The following is a 24,708-nucleotide window of genomic DNA, read 5'->3' as shown; positions in this document are numbered from 1 at the left end:
CTTCCTCCTCATCTTCATCACCATCTTCCTCCTCATCTTCATCACCATCTTCCTCCTCCTCTTCATCACCATCACCCTCCTCTTACTCCTCACGTGGTCCACGTGGGCGAGTGAGGCAGCCAGTCACCATGGGGGTGCGTGTCACATGACCCGGCCAGGGGCAGGAGAGTGGACTCACCTGAGCCACGGCCACCTGCGTCTGCGTCTGCTGCTGCTGCAGCTGCTGCTGGAGCAGCTGGATCTGGTGGTGGGTGGACAGCGGGGGAGGGGTGGTGGGGGCGCCGCCCAACGCCGGCGGCAGCAGCAGCCGAGGACCGGAGGCCAGCAGCGAGTCCGCGGGCTGAGAGTGGAGACGGCGGGTCAGAGGTCAGCGGGCCAGGGAGCCGTAACTCTTCATCATCATCATCGTCGTCGGCAGAGTCCAGCTTCCCGTCGTCATGGAGACACGCCCCCCTCCTCGGCAGGTCACGTGACCGCCGCCACTCACCTGGCAGTAGTGGTCCACCTCTGCATCCAGGTCGGTCACTCCACGGTTCTGCTTCTGCTCCTCAGACGCCGACGGCGGGTTGGACCCGTCCGCGTCGATGTCCGTCTCCTCTGACGCCGGAACTCCTGCCAACACACACCTTTGTATTGCTTTCCCTGTGGGGACCCTTTCCCCAGCCTCTGCCCCTCAGCACATGGCTCTGCAGAAGCAGGACTCTGCACCCGACTGAGACCCCGCATTTTAAAGTCTTCATCCTCATCTTCACTTCTTCCCAGGACTCGGCAGCGGCGGGCGAGTCACAGCTACCTGCGAGCGCGCTCCGCTGCGCCTCCTGGCTCGGCGGCGCCTCCTGCAGACTCAGCCGGTGACACACCTCGAAGGCCTGGCCCACGGTGCGCACGATCCTCATGGCCTGGCTCTGGGAGTGACACAGGGCTCAGGTCAGGTCCGGCCCATGGGCCCCGCAGCCGCCGCGCTCACCTTCTTCTTGGACTTGAAGACGTTGCAGCGGAACATGTTGCTCTGGCCGTCACGAGCGATGTAGCTGAAGATCTTCAGGTCCTGCGAGTCGTGAGACACGTAGAAGATCCTGCAACACAGAGGTGCGGGTCAGGCCGGTGGGGCGGGGCCAGAGCGGCGCCGGCAAGATGGCGAGGGAGGCGGCACCTGTAGATGGGATCCTGCATCACCACCATCTTGCTCTCGTCCCACGTCCATCCCTCCTTCTTCTGTGGAGACACGTCAGGTGACTATCACGCCTCTGAAGACCGACGACGCATGAGCGTCGCCACGCTGACGGCTGTGACGTTCAGTCTGGCGGCACGTTGCCATGGAGACCAGCCTCATGCAGAGGCTGAGGTCACTTCCGCTGACGACTCGCTGACTCGACACCTGCCTGGTCCAGGTGGTCTGGTGTCATCCTGACTGACTCGTGTCTGAAGGTGGTGACCTGTGTCTGAAGGTGGTGACCTGTGTCTGAAGGTGGTGACTCGTGTCTGAAGGTGGTGACTCGTGTCTGAAGGTGGTGACCTGTGTCTGAGGGTGGTGACTTGTGTCTGAAGGTGATGACTTGTGTCTGAAGGTGATGACTTATGTCTGAAGGTGGTGACTCGTGTCTGAAGGTGATGACTTATGTCTGAAGGTGGTGACTCGTGTCTGAAGGTGGTGACTCGTGTCTGAAGGTGGTGACTCGTGTCTGAAGGTGATGACTTGTGTCTGAAGGTGATGACTTATGTCTGAAGGTGGTGACTCGTGTCTGAAGGTGGTGACCTGTGTCTGAAGGTGGTGACTTGTGTCTGAAGGTGGTGACCTGTGACTGAAGGTGGTGACTTGTGTCTGAAGGTGGTGACCTGTGACTGAAGGTGGTGACCTGTGTCTGAAGGTGGTGACTCGCGTCTGAAGGTGGTGACCTGTATCTGAAGGTGGTGACCTGTGTCTGAAGGTGGTGACTCGTGTCTGAGGGTGGTGACTCGTGTCTGAAGGTGGTGACTCGTGTCTGAAGGTGGTGACCTGTGTCTGAAGGTGGTGACTCGTGTCTGAGGGTGGTGACTCGTGTCTGAAGGTGGTGACTCGTGTCTGAGGGTGGTGACTCGTGTCTGAAGGTGGTGACCTGTGTCTGAAGGTGGTGACCTGTGTCTGAAGGTGGTGACTCGTGTCTGAAGGTGGTGACTCGTGTCTGAAGGTGGTGACCTGTGTCTGAGGGTGGTGACTTGTGTCTGAAGGTGATGACTTGTGTCTGAAGGTGATGACTTATGTCTGAAGGTGGTGACTCGTGTCTGAAGGTGATGACTTATGTCTGAAGGTGGTGACTCGTGTCTGAAGGTGGTGACTCGTGTCTGAAGGTGGTGACTCGTGTCTGAAGGTGATGACTTGTGTCTGAAGGTGATGACTTATGTCTGAAGGTGGTGACTCGTGTCTGAAGGTGGTGACCTGTGTCTGAAGGTGGTGACTTGTGTCTGAAGGTGGTGACCTGTGACTGAAGGTGGTGACTTGTGTCTGAAGGTGGTGACCTGTGACTGAAGGTGGTGACCTGTGACTGAAGGTGGTGACTTGTGTCTGAAGGTGGTGACCTGTGACTGAAGGTGGTGACTCGTGTCTGAAGGTGGTGACTCGTGTCTGAAGGTGGTGACCTGTGTCTGAAGGTGGTGACCTGTGTCTGAAGGTGGTGACTCGTGTCTGAGGGTGGTGACTCGTGTCTGAAGGTGGTGACTCGTGTCTGAGGGTGGTGACTCGTGTCTGAAGGTGGTGACTCGTGTCTGAGGGTGGTGACTCGTGTCTGAAGGTGGTGACTCGTGTCTGAAGGTGGTGACCTGTGTCTGAAGGTGGTGACTCGTGTCTGAGGGTGGTGACTCGTGTCTGAAGGTGGTGACTCGTGTCTGAGGGTGGTGACTCGTGTCTGAAGGTGGTGACCTGTGTCTGAAGGTGGTGACTCGTGTCTGAAGGTGGTGACCTGTGTCTGAAGGTGGTGACTCGCGTCTGAAGGTGGTGACCTGTATCTGAAGGTGGTGACCTGTGTCTGAAGGTGGTGACTCGTGTCTGAGGGTGGTGACTCGTGTCTGAAGGTGGTGACTCGTGTCTGAAGGTGGTGACTCGTGTCTGAAGGTGGTGACCTGTGTCTGAAGGTGGTGACTCGTGTCTGAGGGTGGTGACTCGTGTCTGAAGGTGGTGACTCGTGTCTGAGGGTGGTGACTCGTGTCTGAAGGTGGTGACCTGTGTCTGAAGGTGGTGACTCGTGTCTGAAGGTGGTGACCTGTGTCTGAAGGTGGTGACTCGCGTCTGAAGGTGGTGACCTGTATCTGAAGGTGGTGACCTGTGTCTGAAGGTGGTGACTCGTGTCTGAGGGTGGTGACTCGTGTCTGAAGGTGGTGACTCGTGTCTGAGGGTGGTGACTTGTGTCTGAAGGTGATGACTTGTGTCTGAAGGTGGTGACTTGTGTCTGAAGGTGGTGACTCGTGTCTGAAGGTGATGACTTGTGTCTGAAGGTGGTGACCTGCGTCAGAAGGTGGTGACCTGTGTCTGAAGGTGGTGACTCGTGTCTGAAGGTGGTGACCTGTGTCTGAAGGTGGTGACTCGTGTCTGAAGGTGGTGACTCGTGTCTGAAGGTGGTGACCTGTGTCTGAAGGTGGTGACTCGTGTCTGAAGGTGGTGACCTGTGACTGAAGGTGGTGACTTGTGTCTGAAGGTGGTGACCTGTGACTGAAGGTGGTGACCTGTGACTGAAGGTGGTGACTTGTGTCTGAAGGTGGTGACCTGTGACTGAAGGTGGTGACTCGTGTCTGAAGGTGGTGACTCGTGTCTGAAGGTGGTGACCTGTGTCTGAAGGTGGTGACCTGTGTCTGAAGGTGGTGACTCGTGTCTGAGGGTGGTGACTCGTGTCTGAAGGTGGTGACTCGTGTCTGAGGGTGGTGACTCGTGTCTGAAGGTGGTGACTCGTGTCTGAGGGTGGTGACTCGTGTCTGAAGGTGGTGACTCGTGTCTGAAGGTGGTGACCTGTGTCTGAAGGTGGTGACTCGTGTCTGAGGGTGGTGACTCGTGTCTGAAGGTGGTGACTCGTGTCTGAGGGTGGTGACTCGTGTCTGAAGGTGGTGACCTGTGTCTGAAGGTGGTGACTCGTGTCTGAAGGTGGTGACCTGTGTCTGAAGGTGGTGACTCGCGTCTGAAGGTGGTGACCTGTATCTGAAGGTGGTGACCTGTGTCTGAAGGTGGTGACTCGTGTCTGAGGGTGGTGACTCGTGTCTGAAGGTGGTGACTCGTGTCTGAAGGTGGTGACTCGTGTCTGAAGGTGGTGACCTGTGTCTGAAGGTGGTGACTCGTGTCTGAGGGTGGTGACTCGTGTCTGAAGGTGGTGACTCGTGTCTGAGGGTGGTGACTCGTGTCTGAAGGTGGTGACCTGTGTCTGAAGGTGAAGACTCGTGTCTGAAGGTGGTGACCTGTGTCTGAAGGTGGTGACTCGCGTCTGAAGGTGGTGACCTGTATCTGAAGGTGGTGACCTGTGTCTGAAGGTGGTGACTCGTGTCTGAGGGTGGTGACTCGTGTCTGAAGGTGGTGACTCGTGTCTGAGGGTGGTGACTTGTGTCTGAAGGTGATGACTTGTGTCTGAAGGTGGTGACTTGTGTCTGAAGGTGGTGACTCGTGTCTGAAGGTGATGACTTGTGTCTGAAGGTGGTGACCTGCGTCAGAAGGTGGTGACCTGTGTCTGAAGGTGGTGACTCGTGTCTGAAGGTGGTGACCTGTGTCTGAAGGTGGTGACTCGTGTCTGAAGGTGGTGACTCGTGTCTGAAGGTGGTGACCTGTGTCTGAAGGTGGTGACTCGTGTCTGAAGGTGGTGACCTGTGACTGAAGGTGGTGACTTGTGTCTGAAGGTGGTGACCTGTGTCTGAAGGTGGTGACCCGTGTCTGAAGGTGGTGACTCGTGTCTGAGGGTGGTGACTCGTGTCTGAAGGTGGTGACTCGTGTCTGAAGGTGGTGACCTGTGTCTGAGGGTGGTGACTTGTGTCTGAAGGTGATGACTTGTGTCTGAAGGTGGTGACTTGTGTCTGAAGGTGGTGACTCGTGTCTGAAGGTGATGACTTGTGTCTGAAGGTGGTGACCTGCGTCAGAAGGTGGTGACCTGTGTCTGAAGGTGGTGACCTGTGACTGAAGGTGGTGACTCGTGTCTGAAGGTGGTGACTCGTGTCTGAAGGTGGTGACCTGTGTCTGAAGGTGGTGACCTGTGTCTGAAGGTGGTGACTCGTGTCTGAAGGTGGTGACTCGTGTCTGAAGGTGGTGACTCGTGTCTGAAGGTGGTGACCTGTGTCTGAAGGTGGTGACTCGTGTCTGAGGGTGGTGACTCGTGTCTGAAGGTGGTGACTCGTGTCTGAGGGTGGTGACTCGTGTCTGAAGGTGGTGACCTGTGTCTGAAGGTGGTGACTCGTGTCTGAGGGTGGTGACTCGTGTCTGAAGGTGGTGACTCGTGTCTGAAGGTGGTGACCTGTGTCTGAAGGTGGTGACCTGTGTCTGAAGGTGGTGACTCGTGTCTGAGGGTGGTGACTCGTGTCTGAGGGTGGTGACTCGTGTCTGAAGGTGGTGACTCGTGTCTGAGGGTGGTGACTCGTGTCTGAGGGTGGTGACTCGTGTCTGAAGGTGGTGACTCGTGTCTGAAGGTGGTGACCTGTGTCTGAAGGTGGTGACTCGTGTCTGAGGGTGGTGACTCGTGTCTGAAGGTGGTGACTCGTGTCTGAGGGTGGTGACTCGTGTCTGAAGGTGGTGACCTGTGTCTGAAGGTGGTGACTCGTGTCTGAAGGTGGTGACCTGTGTCTGAAGGTGGTGACTCGCGTCTGAAGGTGGTGACCTGTATCTGAAGGTGGTGACCTGTGTCTGAAGGTGGTGACTCGTGTCTGAGGGTGGTGACTCGTGTCTGAAGGTGGTGACTCGTGTCTGAAGGTGGTGACTCGTGTCTGAAGGTGGTGACCTGTGTCTGAAGGTGGTGACTCGTGTCTGAGGGTGGTGACTCGTGTCTGAAGGTGGTGACTCGTGTCTGAGGGTGGTGACTCGTGTCTGAAGGTGGTGACCTGTGTCTGAAGGTGGTGACTCGTGTCTGAAGGTGGTGACCTGTATCTGAAGGTGGTGACCTGTGTCTGAAGGTGGTGACTCGTGTCTGAAGGTGGTGACCTGTGTCTGAAGGTGGTGACTCGCGTCTGAAGGTGGTGACCTGTGTCTGAAGGTGGTGACTCGTGTCTGAGGGTGGTGACTCGTGTCTGAAGGTGGTGACTCGAGTCTGAAGGTGGTGACTTGTGTCTGAAGGTGGTGACCTGTGTCTGAAGGTGGTGACTCGTGTCTGAAGGTGGTGACTCGCGTCTGAAGGTGGTGACCTGTATCTGAAGGTGGTGACCTGTGTCTGAAGGTGGTGACTCGTGTCTGAGGGTGGTGACTCGTGTCTGAAGGTGGTGACTCGTGTCTGAGGGTGGTGACTTGTGTCTGAAGGTGATGACTTGTGTCTGAAGGTGGTGACTTGTGTCTGAAGGTGGTGACTCGTGTCTGAAGGTGATGACTTGTGTCTGAAGGTGGTGACCTGCGTCAGAAGGTGGTGACCTGTGTCTGAAGGTGGTGACTCGTGTCTGAAGGTGGTGACCTGTGTCTGAAGGTGGTGACTCGTGTCTGAAGGTGGTGACTCGTGTCTGAAGGTGGTGACCTGTGTCTGAAGGTGGTGACTCGTGTCTGAAGGTGGTGACCTGTGACTGAAGGTGGTGACTTGTGTCTGAAGGTGGTGACCTGTGTCTGAAGGTGGTGACCCGTGTCTGAAGGTGGTGACTCGTGTCTGAGGGTGGTGACTCGTGTCTGAAGGTGGTGACTCGTGTCTGAAGGTGGTGACCTGTGTCTGAGGGTGGTGACTTGTGTCTGAAGGTGATGACTTGTGTCTGAAGGTGGTGACTTGTGTCTGAAGGTGGTGACTCGTGTCTGAAGGTGGTGACCTGCGTCAGAAGGTGGTGACCTGTGTCTGAAGGTGGTGACCTGTGACTGAAGGTGGTGACTCGTGTCTGAAGGTGGTGACTCGTGTCTGAAGGTGGTGACCTGTGTCTGAAGGTGGTGACCTGTGTCTGAAGGTGGTGACTCGTGTCTGAGGGTGGTGACTCGTGTCTGAAGGTGGTGACTCGTGTCTGAGGGTGGTGACTCGTGTCTGAAGGTGGTGACTCGTGTCTGAGGGTAGTGACTCGTGTCTGAAGGTGGTGACTCGTGTCTGAAGGTGGTGACCTGTGTCTGAAGGTGGTGACTCGTGTCTGAGGGTGGTGACTCGTGTCTGAAGGTGGTGACTCGTGTCTGAGGGTGGTGACTCGTGTCTGAAGGTGGTGACCTGTGTCTGAAGGTGGTGACTCGTGTCTGAAGGTGGTGACCTGTGTCTGAAGGTGGTGACTCGTGTCTGAAGGTGGTGACCTGTGTCTGAAGGTGGTGACCTGTGTCTGAAGGTGGTGACTCGTGTCTGAAGGTGGTGACCTGTGTCTGAAGGTGGTGACTCGTGTCTGAAGGTGGTGACCTGTGACTGAAGGTGGTGACTTGTGTCTGAAGGTGGTGACCTGTGTCTGAAGGTGGTGACCCGTGTCTGAAGGTGGTGACTCGTGTCTGAGGGTGGTGACTCGTGTCTGAAGGTGGTGACTCGTGTCTGAAGGTGGTGACCTGTGTCTGAGGGTGGTGACTTGTGTCTGAAGGTGATGACTTGTGTCTGAAGGTGGTGACTTGTGTCTGAAGGTGGTGACTCGTGTCTGAAGGTGGTGACCTGCGTCAGAAGGTGGTGACCTGTGTCTGAAGGTGGTGACCTGTGACTGAAGGTGGTGACTCGTGTCTGAAGGTGGTGACTCGTGTCTGAAGGTGGTGACCTGTGTCTGAAGGTGGTGACCTGTGTCTGAAGGTGGTGACTCGTGTCTGAGGGTGGTGACTCGTGTCTGAAGGTGGTGACTCGTGTCTGAGGGTGGTGACTCGTGTCTGAAGGTGGTGACTCGTGTCTGAGGGTAGTGACTCGTGTCTGAAGGTGGTGACTCGTGTCTGAAGGTGGTGACCTGTGTCTGAAGGTGGTGACTCGTGTCTGAGGGTGGTGACTCGTGTCTGAAGGTGGTGACTCGTGTCTGAGGGTGGTGACTCGTGTCTGAAGGTGGTGACCTGTGTCTGAAGGTGGTGACTCGTGTCTGAAGGTGGTGACCTGTGTCTGAAGGTGGTGACTCGCGTCTGAAGGTGGTGACCTGTATCTGAAGGTGGTGACCTGTGTCTGAAGGTGGTGACTCGTGTCTGAGGGTGGTGACTCGTGTCTGAGGGTGGTGACTCGTGTCTGAAGGTGGTGACTCGTGTCTGAAGGTGGTGACTCGTGTCTGAAGGTGGTGACCTGTGTCTGAAGGTGGTGACTCGTGTCTGAGGGTGGTGACTCGTGTCTGAAGGTGGTGACTCGTGTCTGAGGGTGGTGACTCGTGTCTGAAGGTGGTGACCTGTGTCTGAAGGTGGTGACTCGTGTCTGAAGGTGGTGACCTGTGTCTGAAGGTGGTGACTCGCGTCTGAAGGTGGTGACCTGTATCTGAAGGTGGTGACTCGTGTCTGAAGGTGGTGACTCGTGTCTGAGGGTGGTGACTCGTGTCTGAAGGTGGTGACTCGTGTCTGAGGGTGGTGACTTGTGTCTGAAGGTGATGACTTGTGTCTGAAGGTGGTGACTTGTGTCTGAAGGTGGTGACTCGTGTCTGAAGGTGATGACTTGTGTCTGAAGGTGGTGACCTGCGTCAGAAGGTGGTGACCTGTGTCTGAAGGTGGTGACTCGTGTCTGAAGGTGGTGACCTGTGTCTGAAGGTGGTGACTCGTGTCTGAAGGTGGTGACTCGTGTCTGAAGGTGGTGACCTGTGTCTGAAGGTGGTGACTCGTGTCTGAAGGTGGTGACCTGTGACTGAAGGTGGTGACTTGTGTCTGAAGGTGGTGACTCGTGTCTGAAGGTGGTGACTCGTGTCTGAGGGTGGTGACTCGTGTCTGAAGGTGGTGACCTGTGTCTGAAGGTGGTGACTCGTGTCTGAAGGTGGTGACCTGTGTCTGAAGGTGGTGACTCGCGTCTGAAGGTGGTGACCTGTATCTGAAGGTGGTGACCTGTGTCTGAAGGTGGTGACTCGTGTCTGAGGGTGGTGACTCGTGTCTGAAGGTGGTGACTCGTGTCTGAGGGTGGTGACTTGTGTCTGAAGGTGATGACTTGTGTCTGAAGGTGGTGACTTGTGTCTGAAGGTGGTGACTCGTGTCTGAAGGTGATGACTTGTGTCTGAAGGTGGTGACCTGCGTCAGAAGGTGGTGACCTGTGTCTGAAGGTGGTGACTCGTGTCTGAAGGTGGTGACCTGTGTCTGAAGGTGGTGACTCGTGTCTGAAGGTGGTGACCTGTGTCTGAAGGTGGTGACTCGTGTCTGAAGGTGGTGACTCGTGTCTGAAGGTGGTGACCTGTGTCTGAAGGTGGTGACTCGTGTCTGAAGGTGGTGACCTGTGACTGAAGGTGGTGACTTGTGTCTGAAGGTGGTGACTCGTGTCTGAAGGTGGTGACTCGTGTCTGAGGGTGGTGACTCGTGTCTGAAGGTGGTGACCTGTGTCTGAAGGTGGTGACTCGTGTCTGAAGGTGGTGACCTGTGTCTGAAGGTGGTGACTCGCGTCTGAAGGTGGTGACCTGTATCTGAAGGTGGTGACCTGTGTCTGAGGGTGGTGACTCGTGTCTGAGGGTGGTGACTCGTGTCTGAAGGTGGTGACTCGTGTCTGAGGGTGGTGACTTGTGTCTGAAGGTGATGACTTGTGTCTGAAGGTGGTGACTTGTGTCTGAAGGTGGTGACTCGTGTCTGAAGGTGATGACTTGTGTCTGAAGGTGGTGACCTGCGTCAGAAGGTGGTGACCTGTGTCTGAAGGTGGTGACTCGTGTCTGAAGGTGGTGACCTGTGTCTGAAGGTGGTGACTCGTGTCTGAAGGTGGTGACTCGTGTCTGAAGGTGGTGACCTGTGTCTGAAGGTGGTGACTCGTGTCTGAAGGTGGTGACCTGTGACTGAAGGTGGTGACTTGTGTCTGAAGGTGGTGACCTGTGTCTGAAGGTGGTGACCCGTGTCTGAAGGTGGTGACTCGTGTCTGAGGGTGGTGACTCGTGTCTGAAGGTGGTGACTCGTGTCTGAAGGTGGTGACCTGTGTCTGAGGGTGGTGACTTGTGTCTGAAGGTGATGACTTGTGTCTGAAGGTGGTGACTCGTGTCTGAAGGTGGTGACTCGTGTCTGAAGGTGGTGACCTGTGTCTGAAGGTGGTGACTCGTGCCTGAAGGTGGTGACTCGTGTCTGAGGGTGGTGACTCGTGTCTGAAGGTGGTGACTCGTGTCTGAGGGTGGTGACTCGTGTCTGAAGGTGGTGACCTGTGTCTGAAGGTGGTGACTCGTGTCTGAAGGTGGTGACCTGTGACTGAAGGTGGTGACTTGTGTCTGAAGGTGGTGACCTGTGTCTGAAGGTGGTGACCCGTGTCTGAAGGTGGTGACTCGTGTCTGAGGGTGGTGACTCGTGTCTGAAGGTGGTGACTCGTGTCTGAAGGTGGTGACCTGTGTCTGAGGGTGGTGACTTGTGTCTGAAGGTGATGACTTGTGTCTGAAGGTGGTGACCTGTGTCTGAAGGTGGTGACTCGTGTCTGAAGGTGGTGACTCGTGTCTGAAGGTGGTGACTCGTGTCTGAAGGTGGTGACCTGTGTCTGAAGGTGGTGACTCGTGCCTGAAGGTGGTGACTCGTGTCTGAGGGTGGTGACTCGTGTCTGAAGGTGGTGACTCGTGTCTGAGGGTGGTGACTCGTGTCTGAGGGTGGTGACCTGTGTCTGAAGGTGGTGACTCGCGTCTGAAGGTGGTGACCTGTATCTGAAGGTGGTGACCTGTGTCTGAAGGTGGTGACCCGTGTCTGAAGGTGGTGACTCGTGTCTGAGGGTGGTGACTCGTGTCTGAAGGTGGTGACTCGTGTCTGAAGGTGGTGACCTGTGTCTGAGGGTGGTGACTTGTGTCTGAAGGTGATGACTTGTGTCTGAAGGTGGTGACTTGTGTCTGAAGGTGGTGACTCGTGTCTGAAGGTGATGACTTGTGTCTGAAGGTGGTGACCTGCGTCAGAAGGTGGTGACCTGTGTCTGAAGGTGGTGACCTGTGTCTGAAGGTGGTGACTCGTGTCTGAAGGTGGTGACCTGTGTCTGAAGGTGGTGACTCGTGTCTGAAGGTGGTGACTCGTGTCTGAAGGTGGTGACCTGTGTCTGAAGGTGGTGACTCGTGCCTGAAGGTGGTGACTCGTGTCTTAGGGTGGTGACTCGTGTCTGAAGGTGGTGACCTGTGTCTGAAGGTGGTGACCTGTGTCTGAAGGTGGTGACTCGTGTCTGAAGGTGGTGACTCGTGCCTGAAGGTGGTGACTCGTGTCTTAGGGTGGTGACTCGTGTCTGAAGGTGGTGACTCGTGTCTGAAGGTGGTGACTCGTGTCTGAAGGTGGTGACCTGTGTCTGAAGGTGGTGACCTGTGTCTGAGGGTGGTGACTTGTGTCTGAAGGTGGTGACTTGTGTCTGAAGGTGGTGACTTGTGTCTGAAGGTGGTGACCTGCGTCAGAAGGTGGTGACCTGTGTCTGAAGGTGGTGACCTGTGTCTGAAGGTGGTGACTCGTGTCTGAAGGTGGTGACCTGTGTCTGAAGGTGGTGACTCGTGTCTGAAGGTGGTGACTCGTGTCTGAAGGTGGTGACCTGTGTCTGAAGGTGGTGACTCGTGTCTGAAGGTGGTGACTCGTGTCTGAAGGTGGTGACTCGTGTCTGAAGGTGGTGACTCGTGCCTGAAGGTGGTGACTCGTGTCTTAGGGTGGTGACTCGTGTCTGAAGGTGGTGACCTGTGTCTGAAGGTGGTGACTCGTGTCTGAAGGTGGTGACTCGTGTCTGAGGGTGGTGACTCGTGTCTGAGGGTGGTGACTCGTGTCTGAAGGTGGTGACCTGTGTCTGAAGGTGGTGACTCGTGTCTGAAGGTGGTGACCTGTGTCTGAAGGTGGTGACTCGCGTCTGAAGGTGGTGACCTGTATCTGAAGGTGGTGACCTGTGTCTGAAGGTGGTGACCCGTGTCTGAAGGTGGTGACTCGTGTCTGAGGGTGGTGACTCGTGTCTGAAGGTGGTGACTCGTGTCTGAAGGTGGTGACCTGTGTCTGAGGGTGGTGACTTGTGTCTGAAGGTGATGACTTGTGTCTGAAGGTGGTGACTTGTGTCTGAAGGTGGTGACTCGTGTCTGAAGGTGATGACTTGTGTCTGAAGGTGGTGACCTGCGTCAGAAGGTGGTGACCTGTGTCTGAAGGTGGTGACCTGTGTCTGAAGGTGGTGACTCGTGTCTGAAGGTGGTGACCTGTGTCTGAAGGTGGTGACCTGTGTCTGAAGGTGGTGACTCGCGTCTGAAGGTGGTGACCTGTATCTGAAGGTGGTGACCTGTGTCTGAAGGTGGTGACCCGTGTCTGAAGGTGGTGACTCGTGTCTGAGGGTGGTGACTCGTGTCTGAAGGTGGTGACCTGTGTCTGAGGGTGGTGACTTGTGTCTGAAGGTGATGACTTGTGTCTGAAGGTGGTGACTTGTGTCTGAAGGTGGTGACTCGTGTCTGAAGGTGATGACTTGTGTCTGAAGGTGGTGACCTGCGTCAGAAGGTGGTGACCTGTGTCTGAAGGTGGTGACCTGTGTCTGAAGGTGGTGACTCGTGTCTGAAGGTGGTGACCTGTGTCTGAAGGTGGTGACCTGTGTCTGAAGGTGGTGACTCGCGTCTGAAGGTGGTGACCTGTATCTGAAGGTGGTGACCTGTGTCTGAAGGTGGTGACCTGTGTCTGAAGGTGGTGACCTGTGTCTGAAGGTGGTGACTCGTGTCTGAAGGTGGTGACTCGTGTCTGAAGGTGGTGACTCGTGTCTGAAGGTGGTGACCTGTGTCTGAAGGTGGTGACTCGTGTCTGAGGGTGGTGACTCGTGTCTGAAGGTGGTGACTCGTGTCTGAGGGTGGTGACTCGTGTCTGAAGGTGGTGACCTGTGTCTGAAGGTGGTGACTCGTGTCTGAGGGTGGTGACTCGTGTCTGAAGGTGGTGACCTGTGTCTGAAGGTGGTGACCTGTGTCTGAAGGTGGTGACTCGTGTCTGAGGGTGGTGACTCGTGTCTGAGGGTGGTGACTCGTGTCTGAAGGTGGTGACTCGTGTCTGAGGGTGGTGACTCGTGTCTGAGGGTGGTGACTCGTGTCTGAAGGTGGTGACTCGTGTCTGAAGGTGGTGACCTGTGTCTGAAGGTGGTGACTCGTGTCTGAGGGTGGTGACTCGTGTCTGAAGGTGGTGACTCGTGTCTGAGGGTGGTGACTCGTGTCTGAAGGTGGTGACCTGTGTCTGAAGGTGGTGACTCGTGTCTGAAGGTGGTGACCTGTGTCTGAAGGTGGTGACTCGCGTCTGAAGGTGGTGACCTGTATCTGAAGGTGGTGACCTGTGTCTGAAGGTGGTGACTCGTGTCTGAGGGTGGTGACTCGTGTCTGAAGGTGGTGACTCGTGTCTGAAGGTGGTGACTCGTGTCTGAAGGTGGTGACCTGTGTCTGAAGGTGGTGACTCGTGTCTGAGGGTGGTGACTCGTGTCTGAAGGTGGTGACTCGTGTCTGAGGGTGGTGACTCGTGTCTGAAGGTGGTGACCTGTGTCTGAAGGTGGTGACTCGTGTCTGAAGGTGGTGACCTGTATCTGAAGGTGGTGACCTGTGTCTGAAGGTGGTGACTCGTGTCTGAAGGTGGTGACCTGTGTCTGAAGGTGGTGACTCGCGTCTGAAGGTGGTGACCTGTGTCTGAAGGTGGTGACTCGTGTCTGAGGGTGGTGACTCGTGTCTGAAGGTGGTGACTCGAGTCTGAAGGTGGTGACTTGTGTCTGAAGGTGGTGACCTGTGTCTGAAGGTGGTGACTCGTGTCTGAAGGTGGTGACTCGCGTCTGAAGGTGGTGACCTGTATCTGAAGGTGGTGACCTGTGTCTGAAGGTGGTGACTCGTGTCTGAGGGTGGTGACTCGTGTCTGAAGGTGGTGACTCGTGTCTGAGGGTGGTGACTTGTGTCTGAAGGTGATGACTTGTGTCTGAAGGTGGTGACTTGTGTCTGAAGGTGGTGACTCGTGTCTGAAGGTGATGACTTGTGTCTGAAGGTGGTGACCTGCGTCAGAAGGTGGTGACCTGTGTCTGAAGGTGGTGACTCGTGTCTGAAGGTGGTGACCTGTGTCTGAAGGTGGTGACTCGTGTCTGAAGGTGGTGACCTGTGTCTGAAGGTGGTGACTCGTGTCTGAAGGTGGTGACCTGTGACTGAAGGTGGTGACTTGTGTCTGAAGGTGGTGACCTGTGTCTGAAGGTGGTGACCCGTGTCTGAAGGTGGTGACTCGTGTCTGAGGGTGGTGACTCGTGTCTGAAGGTGGTGACTCGTGTCTGAAGGTGGTGACCTGTGTCTGAGGGTGGTGACTTGTGTCTGAAGGTGATGACTTGTGTCTGAAGGTGGTGACTTGTGTCTGAAGGTGGTGACCTGCGTCAGAAGGTGGTGACCTGTGTCTGAAGGTGGTGACCTGTGACTGAAGGTGGTGACTCGTGTCTGAAGGTGGTGACTCGTGTCTGAAGGTGGTGACCTGTGTCTGAAGGTGGTGACCTGTGTCTGAAGGTGGTGACTCGTGTCTGAGGGTGGTGACTCGTGTCTGAAGGTGGTGACTCGTGTCTGAGGGTGGTGACTCGTGTCTGAAGGTGGTGACTCGTGTCTGAGGGTAGTGACTCGTGTCTGAAGGTGGTGACTCGTGTCTGAAGGTGGTGACCTGTGTCTGAAGGTGGTGACTCGTGTCTGAGGGTGGTGACTCGTGTCTGAAGGTGGTGACTCGTGTCTGAGGGTGGTGACTCGTGTCTGAAGGTGGTGACCTGTGTCTGAAGGTGGTGACTCGTGTCTGAAGGTGGTGACCTGTGTCTGAAGGTGGTGACTCGTGTCTGAAGGTGGTGACCTGTGTCTGAAGGTGGTGACCTGTGTCTGAAGGTGGTGACTCGTGTCTGAAGGTGGTGACCTGTGTCTGAAGGTGGTGACTCGTGTCTGAAGGTGGTGACCTGTGACTGAAGGTGGTGACTTGTGTCTGAAGGTGGTGACCTGTGTCTGAAGGTGGTGACCCGTGTCTGAAGGTGGTGACTCGTGTCTGAGGGTGGTGACTCGTGTCTGAAGGTGGTGACTCGTGTCTGAAGGTGGTGACCTGTGTCTGAGGGTGGTGACTTGTGTCTGAAGGTGATGACTTGTGTCTGAAGGTGGTGACTTGTGTCTGAAGGTGGTGACTCGTGTCTGAAGGTGGTGACCTGCGTCAGAAGGTGGTGACCTGTGTCTGAAGGTGGTGACCTGTGACTGAAGGTGGTGACTCGTGTCTGAAGGTGGTGACTCGTGTCTGAAGGTGGTGACCTGTGTCTGAAGGTGGTGACCTGTGTCTGAAGGTGGTGACTCGTGTCTGAGGGTGGTGACTCGTGTCTGAAGGTGGTGACTCGTGTCTGAGGGTGGTGACTCGTGTCTGAAGGTGGTGACTCGTGTCTGAGGGTAGTGACTCGTGTCTGAAGGTGGTGACTCGTGTCTGAAGGTGGTGACCTGTGTCTGAAGGTGGTGACTCGTGTCTGAGGGTGGTGACTCGTGTCTGAAGGTGGTGACTCGTGTCTGAGGGTGGTGACTCGTGTCTGAAGGTGGTGACCTGTGTCTGAAGGTGGTGACTCGTGTCTGAAGGTGGTGACCTGTGTCTGAAGGTGGTGACTCGCGTCTGAAGGTGGTGACCTGTATCTGAAGGTGGTGACCTGTGTCTGAAGGTGGTGACTCGTGTCTGAGGGTGGTGACTCGTGTCTGAGGGTGGTGACTCGTGTCTGAAGGTGGTGACTCGTGTCTGAAGGTGGTGACTCGTGTCTGAAGGTGGTGACCTGTGTCTGAAGGTGGTGACTCGTGTCTGAGGGTGGTGACTCGTGTCTGAAGGTGGTGACTCGTGTCTGAGGGTGGTGACTCGTGTCTGAAGGTGGTGACCTGTGTCTGAAGGTGGTGACTCGTGTCTGAAGGTGGTGACCTGTGTCTGAAGGTGGTGACTCGCGTCTGAAGGTGGTGACCTGTATCTGAAGGTGGTGACTCGTGTCTGAAGGTGGTGACTCGTGTCTGAGGGTGGTGACTCGTGTCTGAAGGTGGTGACTCGTGTCTGAGGGTGGTGACTTGTGTCTGAAGGTGATGACTTGTGTCTGAAGGTGGTGACTTGTGTCTGAAGGTGGTGACTCGTGTCTGAAGGTGATGACTTGTGTCTGAAGGTGGTGACCTGCGTCAGAAGGTGGTGACCTGTGTCTGAAGGTGGTGACTCGTGTCTGAAGGTGGTGACCTGTGTCTGAAGGTGGTGACTCGTGTCTGAAGGTGGTGACTCGTGTCTGAAGGTGGTGACCTGTGTCTGAAGGTGGTGACTCGTGTCTGAAGGTGGTGACCTGTGACTGAAGGTGGTGACTTGTGTCTGAAGGTGGTGACTCGTGTCTGAAGGTGGTGACTCGTGTCTGAGGGTGGTGACTCGTGTCTGAAGGTGGTGACCTGTGTCTGAAGGTGGTGACTCGTGTCTGAAGGTGGTGACCTGTGTCTGAAGGTGGTGACTCGCGTCTGAAGGTGGTGACCTGTATCTGAAGGTGGTGACCTGTGTCTGAAGGTGGTGACTCGTGTCTGAGGGTGGTGACTCGTGTCTGAAGGTGGTGACTCGTGTCTGAGGGTGGTGACTTGTGTCTGAAGGTGATGACTTGTGTCTGAAGGTGGTGACTTGTGTCTGAAGGTGGTGACTCGTGTCTGAAGGTGATGACTTGTGTCTGAAGGTGGTGACCTGCGTCAGAAGGTGGTGACCTGTGTCTGAAGGTGGTGACTCGTGTCTGAAGGTGGTGACCTGTGTCTGAAGGTGGTGACTCGTGTCTGAAGGTGGTGACCTGTGTCTGAAGGTGGTGACTCGTGTCTGAAGGTGGTGACTCGTGTCTGAAGGTGGTGACCTGTGTCTGAAGGTGGTGACTCGTGTCTGAAGGTGGTGACCTGTGACTGAAGGTGGTGACTTGTGTCTGAAGGTGGTGACTCGTGTCTGAAGGTGGTGACTCGTGTCTGAGGGTGGTGACTCGTGTCTGAAGGTGGTGACCTGTGTCTGAAGGTGGTGACTCGTGTCTGAAGGTGGTGACCTGTGTCTGAAGGTGGTGACTCGCGTCTGAAGGTGGTGACCTGTATCTGAAGGTGGTGACCTGTGTCTGAAGGTGGTGACTCGTGTCTGAGGGTGGTGACTCGTGTCTGAAGGTGGTGACTCGTGTCTGAGGGTGGTGACTTGTGTCTGAAGGTGATGACTTGTGTCTGAAGGTGGTGACTTGTGTCTGAAGGTGGTGACTCGTGTCTGAAGGTGATGACTTGTGTCTGAAGGTGGTGACCTGCGTCAGAAGGTGGTGACCTGTGTCTGAAGGTGGTGACTCGTGTCTGAAGGTGGTGACCTGTGTCTGAAGGTGGTGACTCGTGTCTGAAGGTGGTGACTCGTGTCTGAAGGTGGTGACCTGTGTCTGAAGGTGGTGACTCGTGTCTGAAGGTGGTGACCTGTGACTGAAGGTGGTGACTTGTGTCTGAAGGTGGTGACCTGTGTCTGAAGGTGGTGACCCGTGTCTGAAGGTGGTGACTCGTGTCTGAGGGTGGTGACTCGTGTCTGAAGGTGGTGACTCGTGTCTGAAGGTGGTGACCTGTGTCTGAGGGTGGTGACTTGTGTCTGAAGGTGATGACTTGTGTCTGAAGGTGGTGACCTGTGTCTGAAGGTGGTGACTCGTGTCTGAAGGTGGTGACTCGTGTCTGAAGGTGGTGACTCGTGTCTGAAGGTGGTGACCTGTGTCTGAAGGTGGTGACTCGTGCCTGAAGGTGGTGACTCGTGTCTGAGGGTGGTGACTCGTGTCTGAAGGTGGTGACTCGTGTCTGAGGGTGGTGACTCGTGTCTGAGGGTGGTGACCTGTGTCTGAAGGTGGTGACTCGCGTCTGAAGGTGGTGACCTGTATCTGAAGGTGGTGACCTGTGTCTGAAGGTGGTGACCCGTGTCTGAAGGTGGTGACTCGTGTCTGAGGGTGGTGACTCGTGTCTGAAGGTGGTGACTCGTGTCTGAAGGTGGTGACCTGTGTCTGAGGGTGGTGACTTGTGTCTGAAGGTGATGACTTGTGTCTGAAGGTGGTGACTTGTGTCTGAAGGTGGTGACTCGTGTCTGAAGGTGATGACTTGTGTCTGAAGGTGGTGACCTGCGTCAGAAGGTGGTGACCTGTGTCTGAAGGTGGTGACCTGTGTCTGAAGGTGGTGACTCGTGTCTGAAGGTGGTGACCTGTGTCTGAAGGTGGTGACTCGTGTCTGAAGGTGGTGACTCGTGTCTGAAGGTGGTGACCTGTGTCTGAAGGTGGTGACTCGTGCCTGAAGGTGGTGACTCGTGTCTTAGGGTGGTGACTCGTGTCTGAAGGTGGTGACCTGTGTCTGAAGGTGGTGACCTGTGTCTGAAGGTGGTGACTCGTGTCTGAAGGTGGTGACTCGTGCCTGAAGGTGGTGACTCGTGTCTTAGGGTGGTGACTCGTGTCTGAAGGTGGTGACCTGTGTCTGAAGGTGGTGACTCGTGTCTGAAGGTGGTGACTCGTGTCTGAGGGTGGTGACTCGTGTCTGAGGGTGGTGACTCGTGTCTGAGGGTGGTGACTCGTGTCTGAAGGTGGTGACCTGTGTCTGAAGGTGGTGACCTGTGTCTGAGGGTGGTGACTTGTGTCTGAAGGTGGTGACTTGTGTCTGAAGGTGGTGACTTGTGTCTGAAGGTGGTGACCTGCGTCAGAAGGTGGTGACCTGTGTCTGAAGGTGGTGACCTGTGTCTGAAGGTGGTGACTCGTGTCTGAAGGTGGTGACCTGTGTCTGAAGGTGGTGACTCGTGTCTGAAGGTGGTGACTCGTGTCTGAAGGTGGTGACCTGTGTCTGAAGGTGGTGACTCGTGTCTGAAGGTGGTGACTCGTGTCTGAAGGTGGTGACTCGTGTCTGAAGGTGGTGACTCGTGCCTGAAGGTGGTGACTCGTGTCTTAGGGTGGTGACTCGTGTCTGAAGGTGGTGACCTGTGTCTGAAGGTGGTGACTCGTGTCTGAAGGTGGTGACTCGTGTCTGAGGGTGGTGACTCGTGTCTGAGGGTGGTGACTCGTGTCTGAAGGTGGTGACCTGTGTCTGAAGGTGGTGACTCGTGTCTGAAGGTGGTGACCTGTGTCTGAAGGTGGTGACTCGCGTCTGAAGGTGGTGACCTGTATCTGAAGGTGGTGACCTGTGTCTGAAGGTGGTGACCCGTGTCTGAAGGTGGTGACTCGTGTCTGAGGGTGGTGACTCGTGTCTGAAGGTGGTGACTCGTGTCTGAAGGTGGTGACCTGTGTCTGAGGGTGGTGACTTGTGTCTGAAGGTGATGACTTGTGTCTGAAGGTGGTGACTTGTGTCTGAAGGTGGTGACTCGTGTCTGAAGGTGATGACTTGTGTCTGAAGGTGGTGACCTGCGTCAGAAGGTGGTGACCTGTGTCTGAAGGTGGTGACCTGTGTCTGAAGGTGGTGACTCGTGTCTGAAGGTGGTGACCTGTGTCTGAAGGTGGTGACCTGTGTCTGAAGGTGGTGACTCGCGTCTGAAGGTGGTGACCTGTATCTGAAGGTGGTGACCTGTGTCTGAAGGTGGTGACCCGTGTCTGAAGGTGGTGACTCGTGTCTGAGGGTGGTGACTCGTGTCTGAAGGTGGTGACCTGTGTCTGAGGGTGGTGACTTGTGTCTGAAGGTGATGACTTGTGTCTGAAGGTGGTGACTTGTGTCTGAAGGTGGTGACTCGTGTCTGAAGGTGATGACTTGTGTCTGAAGGTGGTGACCTGCGTCAGAAGGTGGTGACCTGTGTCTGAAGGTGGTGACCTGTGTCTGAAGGTGGTGACTCGTGTCTGAAGGTGGTGACCTGTGTCTGAAGGTGGTGACCTGTGTCTGAAGGTGGTGACTCGCGTCTGAAGGTGGTGACCTGTATCTGAAGGTGGTGACCTGTGTCTGAAGGTGGTGACCTGTGTCTGAAGGTGGTGACCTGTGTCTGAAGGTGGTGACTCGTGTCTGAAGGTGGTGACTCGTGTCTGAAGGTGGTGACTCGTGTCTGAAGGTGGTGACCTGTGTCTGAAGGTGGTGACTCGTGTCTGAGGGTGGTGACTCGTGTCTGAAGGTGGTGACTCGTGTCTGAGGGTGGTGACTCGTGTCTGAAGGTGGTGACCTGTGTCTGAAGGTGGTGACTCGTGTCTGAGGGTGGTGACTCGTGTCTGAAGGTGGTGACCTGTGTCTGAAGGTGGTGACCTGTGTCTGAAGGTGGTGACTCGTGTCTGAGGGTGGTGACTCGTGTCTGAGGGTGGTGACTCGTGTCTGAAGGTGGTGACTCGTGTCTGAGGGTGGTGACTCGTGTCTGAGGGTGGTGACTCGTGTCTGAAGGTGGTGACTCGTGTCTGAAGGTGGTGACCTGTGTCTGAAGGTGGTGACTCGTGTCTGAGGGTGGTGACTCGTGTCTGAAGGTGGTGACTCGTGTCTGAGGGTGGTGACTCGTGTCTGAAGGTGGTGACCTGTGTCTGAAGGTGGTGACTCGTGTCTGAAGGTGGTGACCTGTGTCTGAAGGTGGTGACTCGCGTCTGAAGGTGGTGACCTGTATCTGAAGGTGGTGACCTGTGTCTGAAGGTGGTGACTCGTGTCTGAGGGTGGTGACTCGTGTCTGAAGGTGGTGACTCGTGTCTGAAGGTGGTGACTCGTGTCTGAAGGTGGTGACCTGTGTCTGAAGGTGGTGACTCGTGTCTGAGGGTGGTGACTCGTGTCTGAAGGTGGTGACTCGTGTCTGAGGGTGGTGACTCGTGTCTGAAGGTGGTGACCTGTGTCTGAAGGTGGTGACTCGTGTCTGAAGGTGGTGACCTGTATCTGAAGGTGGTGACCTGTGTCTGAAGGTGGTGACTCGTGTCTGAAGGTGGTGACCTGTGTCTGAAGGTGGTGACTCGCGTCTGAAGGTGGTGACCTGTGTCTGAAGGTGGTGACTCGTGTCTGAGGGTGGTGACTCGTGTCTGAAGGTGGTGACTCGAGTCTGAAGGTGGTGACTTGTGTCTGAAGGTGGTGACCTGTGTCTGAAGGTGGTGACTCGTGTCTGAAGGTGGTGACTCGCGTCTGAAGGTGGTGACCTGTATCTGAAGGTGGTGACCTGTGTCTGAAGGTGGTGACTCGTGTCTGAGGGTGGTGACTCGTGTCTGAAGGTGGTGACTCGTGTCTGAGGGTGGTGACTTGTGTCTGAAGGTGATGACTTGTGTCTGAAGGTGGTGACTTGTGTCTGAAGGTGGTGACTCGTGTCTGAAGGTGATGACTTGTGTCTGAAGGTGGTGACCTGCGTCAGAAGGTGGTGACCTGTGTCTGAAGGTGGTGACTCGTGTCTGAAGGTGGTGACCTGTGTCTGAAGGTGGTGACTCGTGTCTGAAGGTGGTGACCTGTGTCTGAAGGTGGTGACTCGTGTCTGAAGGTGGTGACCTGTGACTGAAGGTGGTGACTTGTGTCTGAAGGTGGTGACCTGTGTCTGAAGGTGGTGACCCGTGTCTGAAGGTGGTGACTCGTGTCTGAGGGTGGTGACTCGTGTCTGAAGGTGGTGACTCGTGTCTGAAGGTGGTGACCTGTGTCTGAGGGTGGTGACTTGTGTCTGAAGGTGATGACTTGTGTCTGAAGGTGGTGACTTGTGTCTGAAGGTGGTGACCTGCGTCAGAAGGTGGTGACCTGTGTCTGAAGGTGGTGACCTGTGACTGAAGGTGGTGACTCGTGTCTGAAGGTGGTGACTCGTGTCTGAAGGTGGTGACCTGTGTCTGAAGGTGGTGACCTGTGTCTGAAGGTGGTGACTCGTGTCTGAGGGTGGTGACTCGTGTCTGAAGGTGGTGACTCGTGTCTGAGGGTGGTGACTCGTGTCTGAAGGTGGTGACTCGTGTCTGAGGGTAGTGACTCGTGTCTGAAGGTGGTGACTCGTGTCTGAAGGTGGTGACCTGTGTCTGAAGGTGGTGACTCGTGTCTGAGGGTGGTGACTCGTGTCTGAAGGTGGTGACTCGTGTCTGAGGGTGGTGACTCGTGTCTGAAGGTGGTGACCTGTGTCTGAAGGTGGTGACTCGTGTCTGAAGGTGGTGACCTGTGTCTGAAGGTGGTGACTCGTGTCTGAAGGTGGTGACCTGTGTCTGAAGGTGGTGACCTGTGTCTGAAGGTGGTGACTCGTGTCTGAAGGTGGTGACCTGTGTCTGAAGGTGGTGACTCGTGTCTGAAGGTGGTGACCTGTGACTGAAGGTGGTGACTTGTGTCTGAAGGTGGTGACCTGTGTCTGAAGGTGGTGACCCGTGTCTGAAGGTGGTGACTCGTGTCTGAGGGTGGTGACTCGTGTCTGAAGGTGGTGACTCGTGTCTGAAGGTGGTGACCTGTGTCTGAGGGTGGTGACTTGTGTCTGAAGGTGATGACTTGTGTCTGAAGGTGGTGACTTGTGTCTGAAGGTGGTGACTCGTGTCTGAAGGTGGTGACCTGCGTCAGAAGGTGGTGACCTGTGTCTGAAGGTGGTGACCTGTGACTGAAGGTGGTGACTCGTGTCTGAAGGTGGTGACTCGTGTCTGAAGGTGGTGACCTGTGTCTGAAGGTGGTGACCTGTGTCTGAAGGTGGTGACTCGTGTCTGAGGGTGGTGACTCGTGTCTGAAGGTGGTGACTCGTGTCTGAGGGTGGTGACTCGTGTCTGAAGGTGGTGACTCGTGTCTGAGGGTAGTGACTCGTGTCTGAAGGTGGTGACTCGTGTCTGAAGGTGGTGACCTGTGTCTGAAGGTGGTGACTCGTGTCTGAGGGTGGTGACTCGTGTCTGAAGGTGGTGACTCGTGTCTGAGGGTGGTGACTCGTGTCTGAAGGTGGTGACCTGTGTCTGAAGGTGGTGACTCGTGTCTGAAGGTGGTGACCTGTGTCTGAAGGTGGTGACTCGCGTCTGAAGGTGGTGACCTGTATCTGAAGGTGGTGACCTGTGTCTGAAGGTGGTGACTCGTGTCTGAGGGTGGTGACTCGTGTCTGAGGGTGGTGACTCGTGTCTGAAGGTGGTGACTCGTGTCTGAAGGTGGTGACTCGTGTCTGAAGGTGGTGACCTGTGTCTGAAGGTGGTGACTCGTGTCTGAGGGTGGTGACTCGTGTCTGAAGGTGGTGACTCGTGTCTGAGGGTGGTGACTCGTGTCTGAAGGTGGTGACCTGTGTCTGAAGGTGGTGACTCGTGTCTGAAGGTGGTGACCTGTGTCTGAAGGTGGTGACTCGCGTCTGAAGGTGGTGACCTGTATCTGAAGGTGGTGACTCGTGTCTGAAGGTGGTGACTCGTGTCTGAGGGTGGTGACTCGTGTCTGAAGGTGGTGACTCGTGTCTGAGGGTGGTGACTTGTGTCTGAAGGTGATGACTTGTGTCTGAAGGTGGTGACTTGTGTCTGAAGGTGGTGACTCGTGTCTGAAGGTGATGACTTGTGTCTGAAGGTGGTGACCTGCGTCAGAAGGTGGTGACCTGTGTCTGAAGGTGGTGACTCGTGTCTGAAGGTGGTGACCTGTGTCTGAAGGTGGTGACTCGTGTCTGAAGGTGGTGACTCGTGTCTGAAGGTGGTGACCTGTGTCTGAAGGTGGTGACTCGTGTCTGAAGGTGGTGACCTGTGACTGAAGGTGGTGACTTGTGTCTGAAGGTGGTGACTCGTGTCTGAAGGTGGTGACTCGTGTCTGAGGGTGGTGACTCGTGTCTGAAGGTGGTGACCTGTGTCTGAAGGTGGTGACTCGTGTCTGAAGGTGGTGACCTGTGTCTGAAGGTGGTGACTCGCGTCTGAAGGTGGTGACCTGTATCTGAAGGTGGTGACCTGTGTCTGAAGGTGGTGACTCGTGTCTGAGGGTGGTGACTCGTGTCTGAAGGTGGTGACTCGTGTCTGAGGGTGGTGACTTGTGTCTGAAGGTGATGACTTGTGTCTGAAGGTGGTGACTTGTGTCTGAAGGTGGTGACTCGTGTCTGAAGGTGATGACTTGTGTCTGAAGGTGGTGACCTGCGTCAGAAGGTGGTGACCTGTGTCTGAAGGTGGTGACTCGTGTCTGAAGGTGGTGACCTGTGTCTGAAGGTGGTGACTCGTGTCTGAAGGTGGTGACCTGTGTCTGAAGGTGGTGACTCGTGTCTGAAGGTGGTGACTCGTGTCTGAAGGTGGTGACCTGTGTCTGAAGGTGGTGACTCGTGTCTGAAGGTGGTGACCTGTGACTGAAGGTGGTGACTTGTGTCTGAAGGTGGTGACTCGTGTCTGAAGGTGGTGACTCGTGTCTGAGGGTGGTGACTCGTGTCTGAAGGTGGTGACCTGTGTCTGAAGGTGGTGACTCGTGTCTGAAGGTGGTGACCTGTGTCTGAAGGTGGTGACTCGCGTCTGAAGGTGGTGACCTGTATCTGAAGGTGGTGACCTGTGTCTGAAGGTGGTGACTCGTGTCTGAGGGTGGTGACTCGTGTCTGAAGGTGGTGACTCGTGTCTGAGGGTGGTGACTTGTGTCTGAAGGTGATGACTTGTGTCTGAAGGTGGTGACTTGTGTCTGAAGGTGGTGACTCGTGTCTGAAGGTGATGACTTGTGTCTGAAGGTGGTGACCTGCGTCAGAAGGTGGTGACCTGTGTCTGAAGGTGGTGACTCGTGTCTGAAGGTGGTGACCTGTGTCTGAAG

The 24,708-nt window shown here is 55.6% G+C and overlaps 1 protein-coding gene across 1 annotated transcript in view; it reads right to left on the bottom strand.

The window, feature by feature from the left end:
- The window catches only part of LOC128749771 (carboxyl-terminal PDZ ligand of neuronal nitric oxide synthase protein-like), a 34,104-nt gene that overhangs the window by 2,741 nt on the left and 6,655 nt on the right, over positions 1-24,708 (bottom strand). Inside the window, exons 4-8 of the mRNA XM_053849720.1 lie at positions 1,154-1,215; positions 968-1,076; positions 794-905; positions 488-612; positions 179-340 (exon numbers count right to left, since the gene is read on the bottom strand). Coding sequence (XP_053705695.1) covers positions 179-340; positions 488-612; positions 794-905; positions 968-1,076; positions 1,154-1,215 — 570 coding nt within the window. The remainder of the gene's footprint in view (positions 1-178; positions 341-487; positions 613-793; positions 906-967; positions 1,077-1,153; positions 1,216-24,708) is intronic.

Source organism: Synchiropus splendidus, chromosome 1 (assembly GCF_027744825.2).
Source record: "Synchiropus splendidus isolate RoL2022-P1 chromosome 1, RoL_Sspl_1.0, whole genome shotgun sequence".
Classification (NCBI taxonomy): Eukaryota; Metazoa; Chordata; class Actinopteri; order Syngnathiformes; family Callionymidae; genus Synchiropus; species Synchiropus splendidus.
This window is presented reverse-complemented; position numbering and strand designations above follow the sequence as displayed.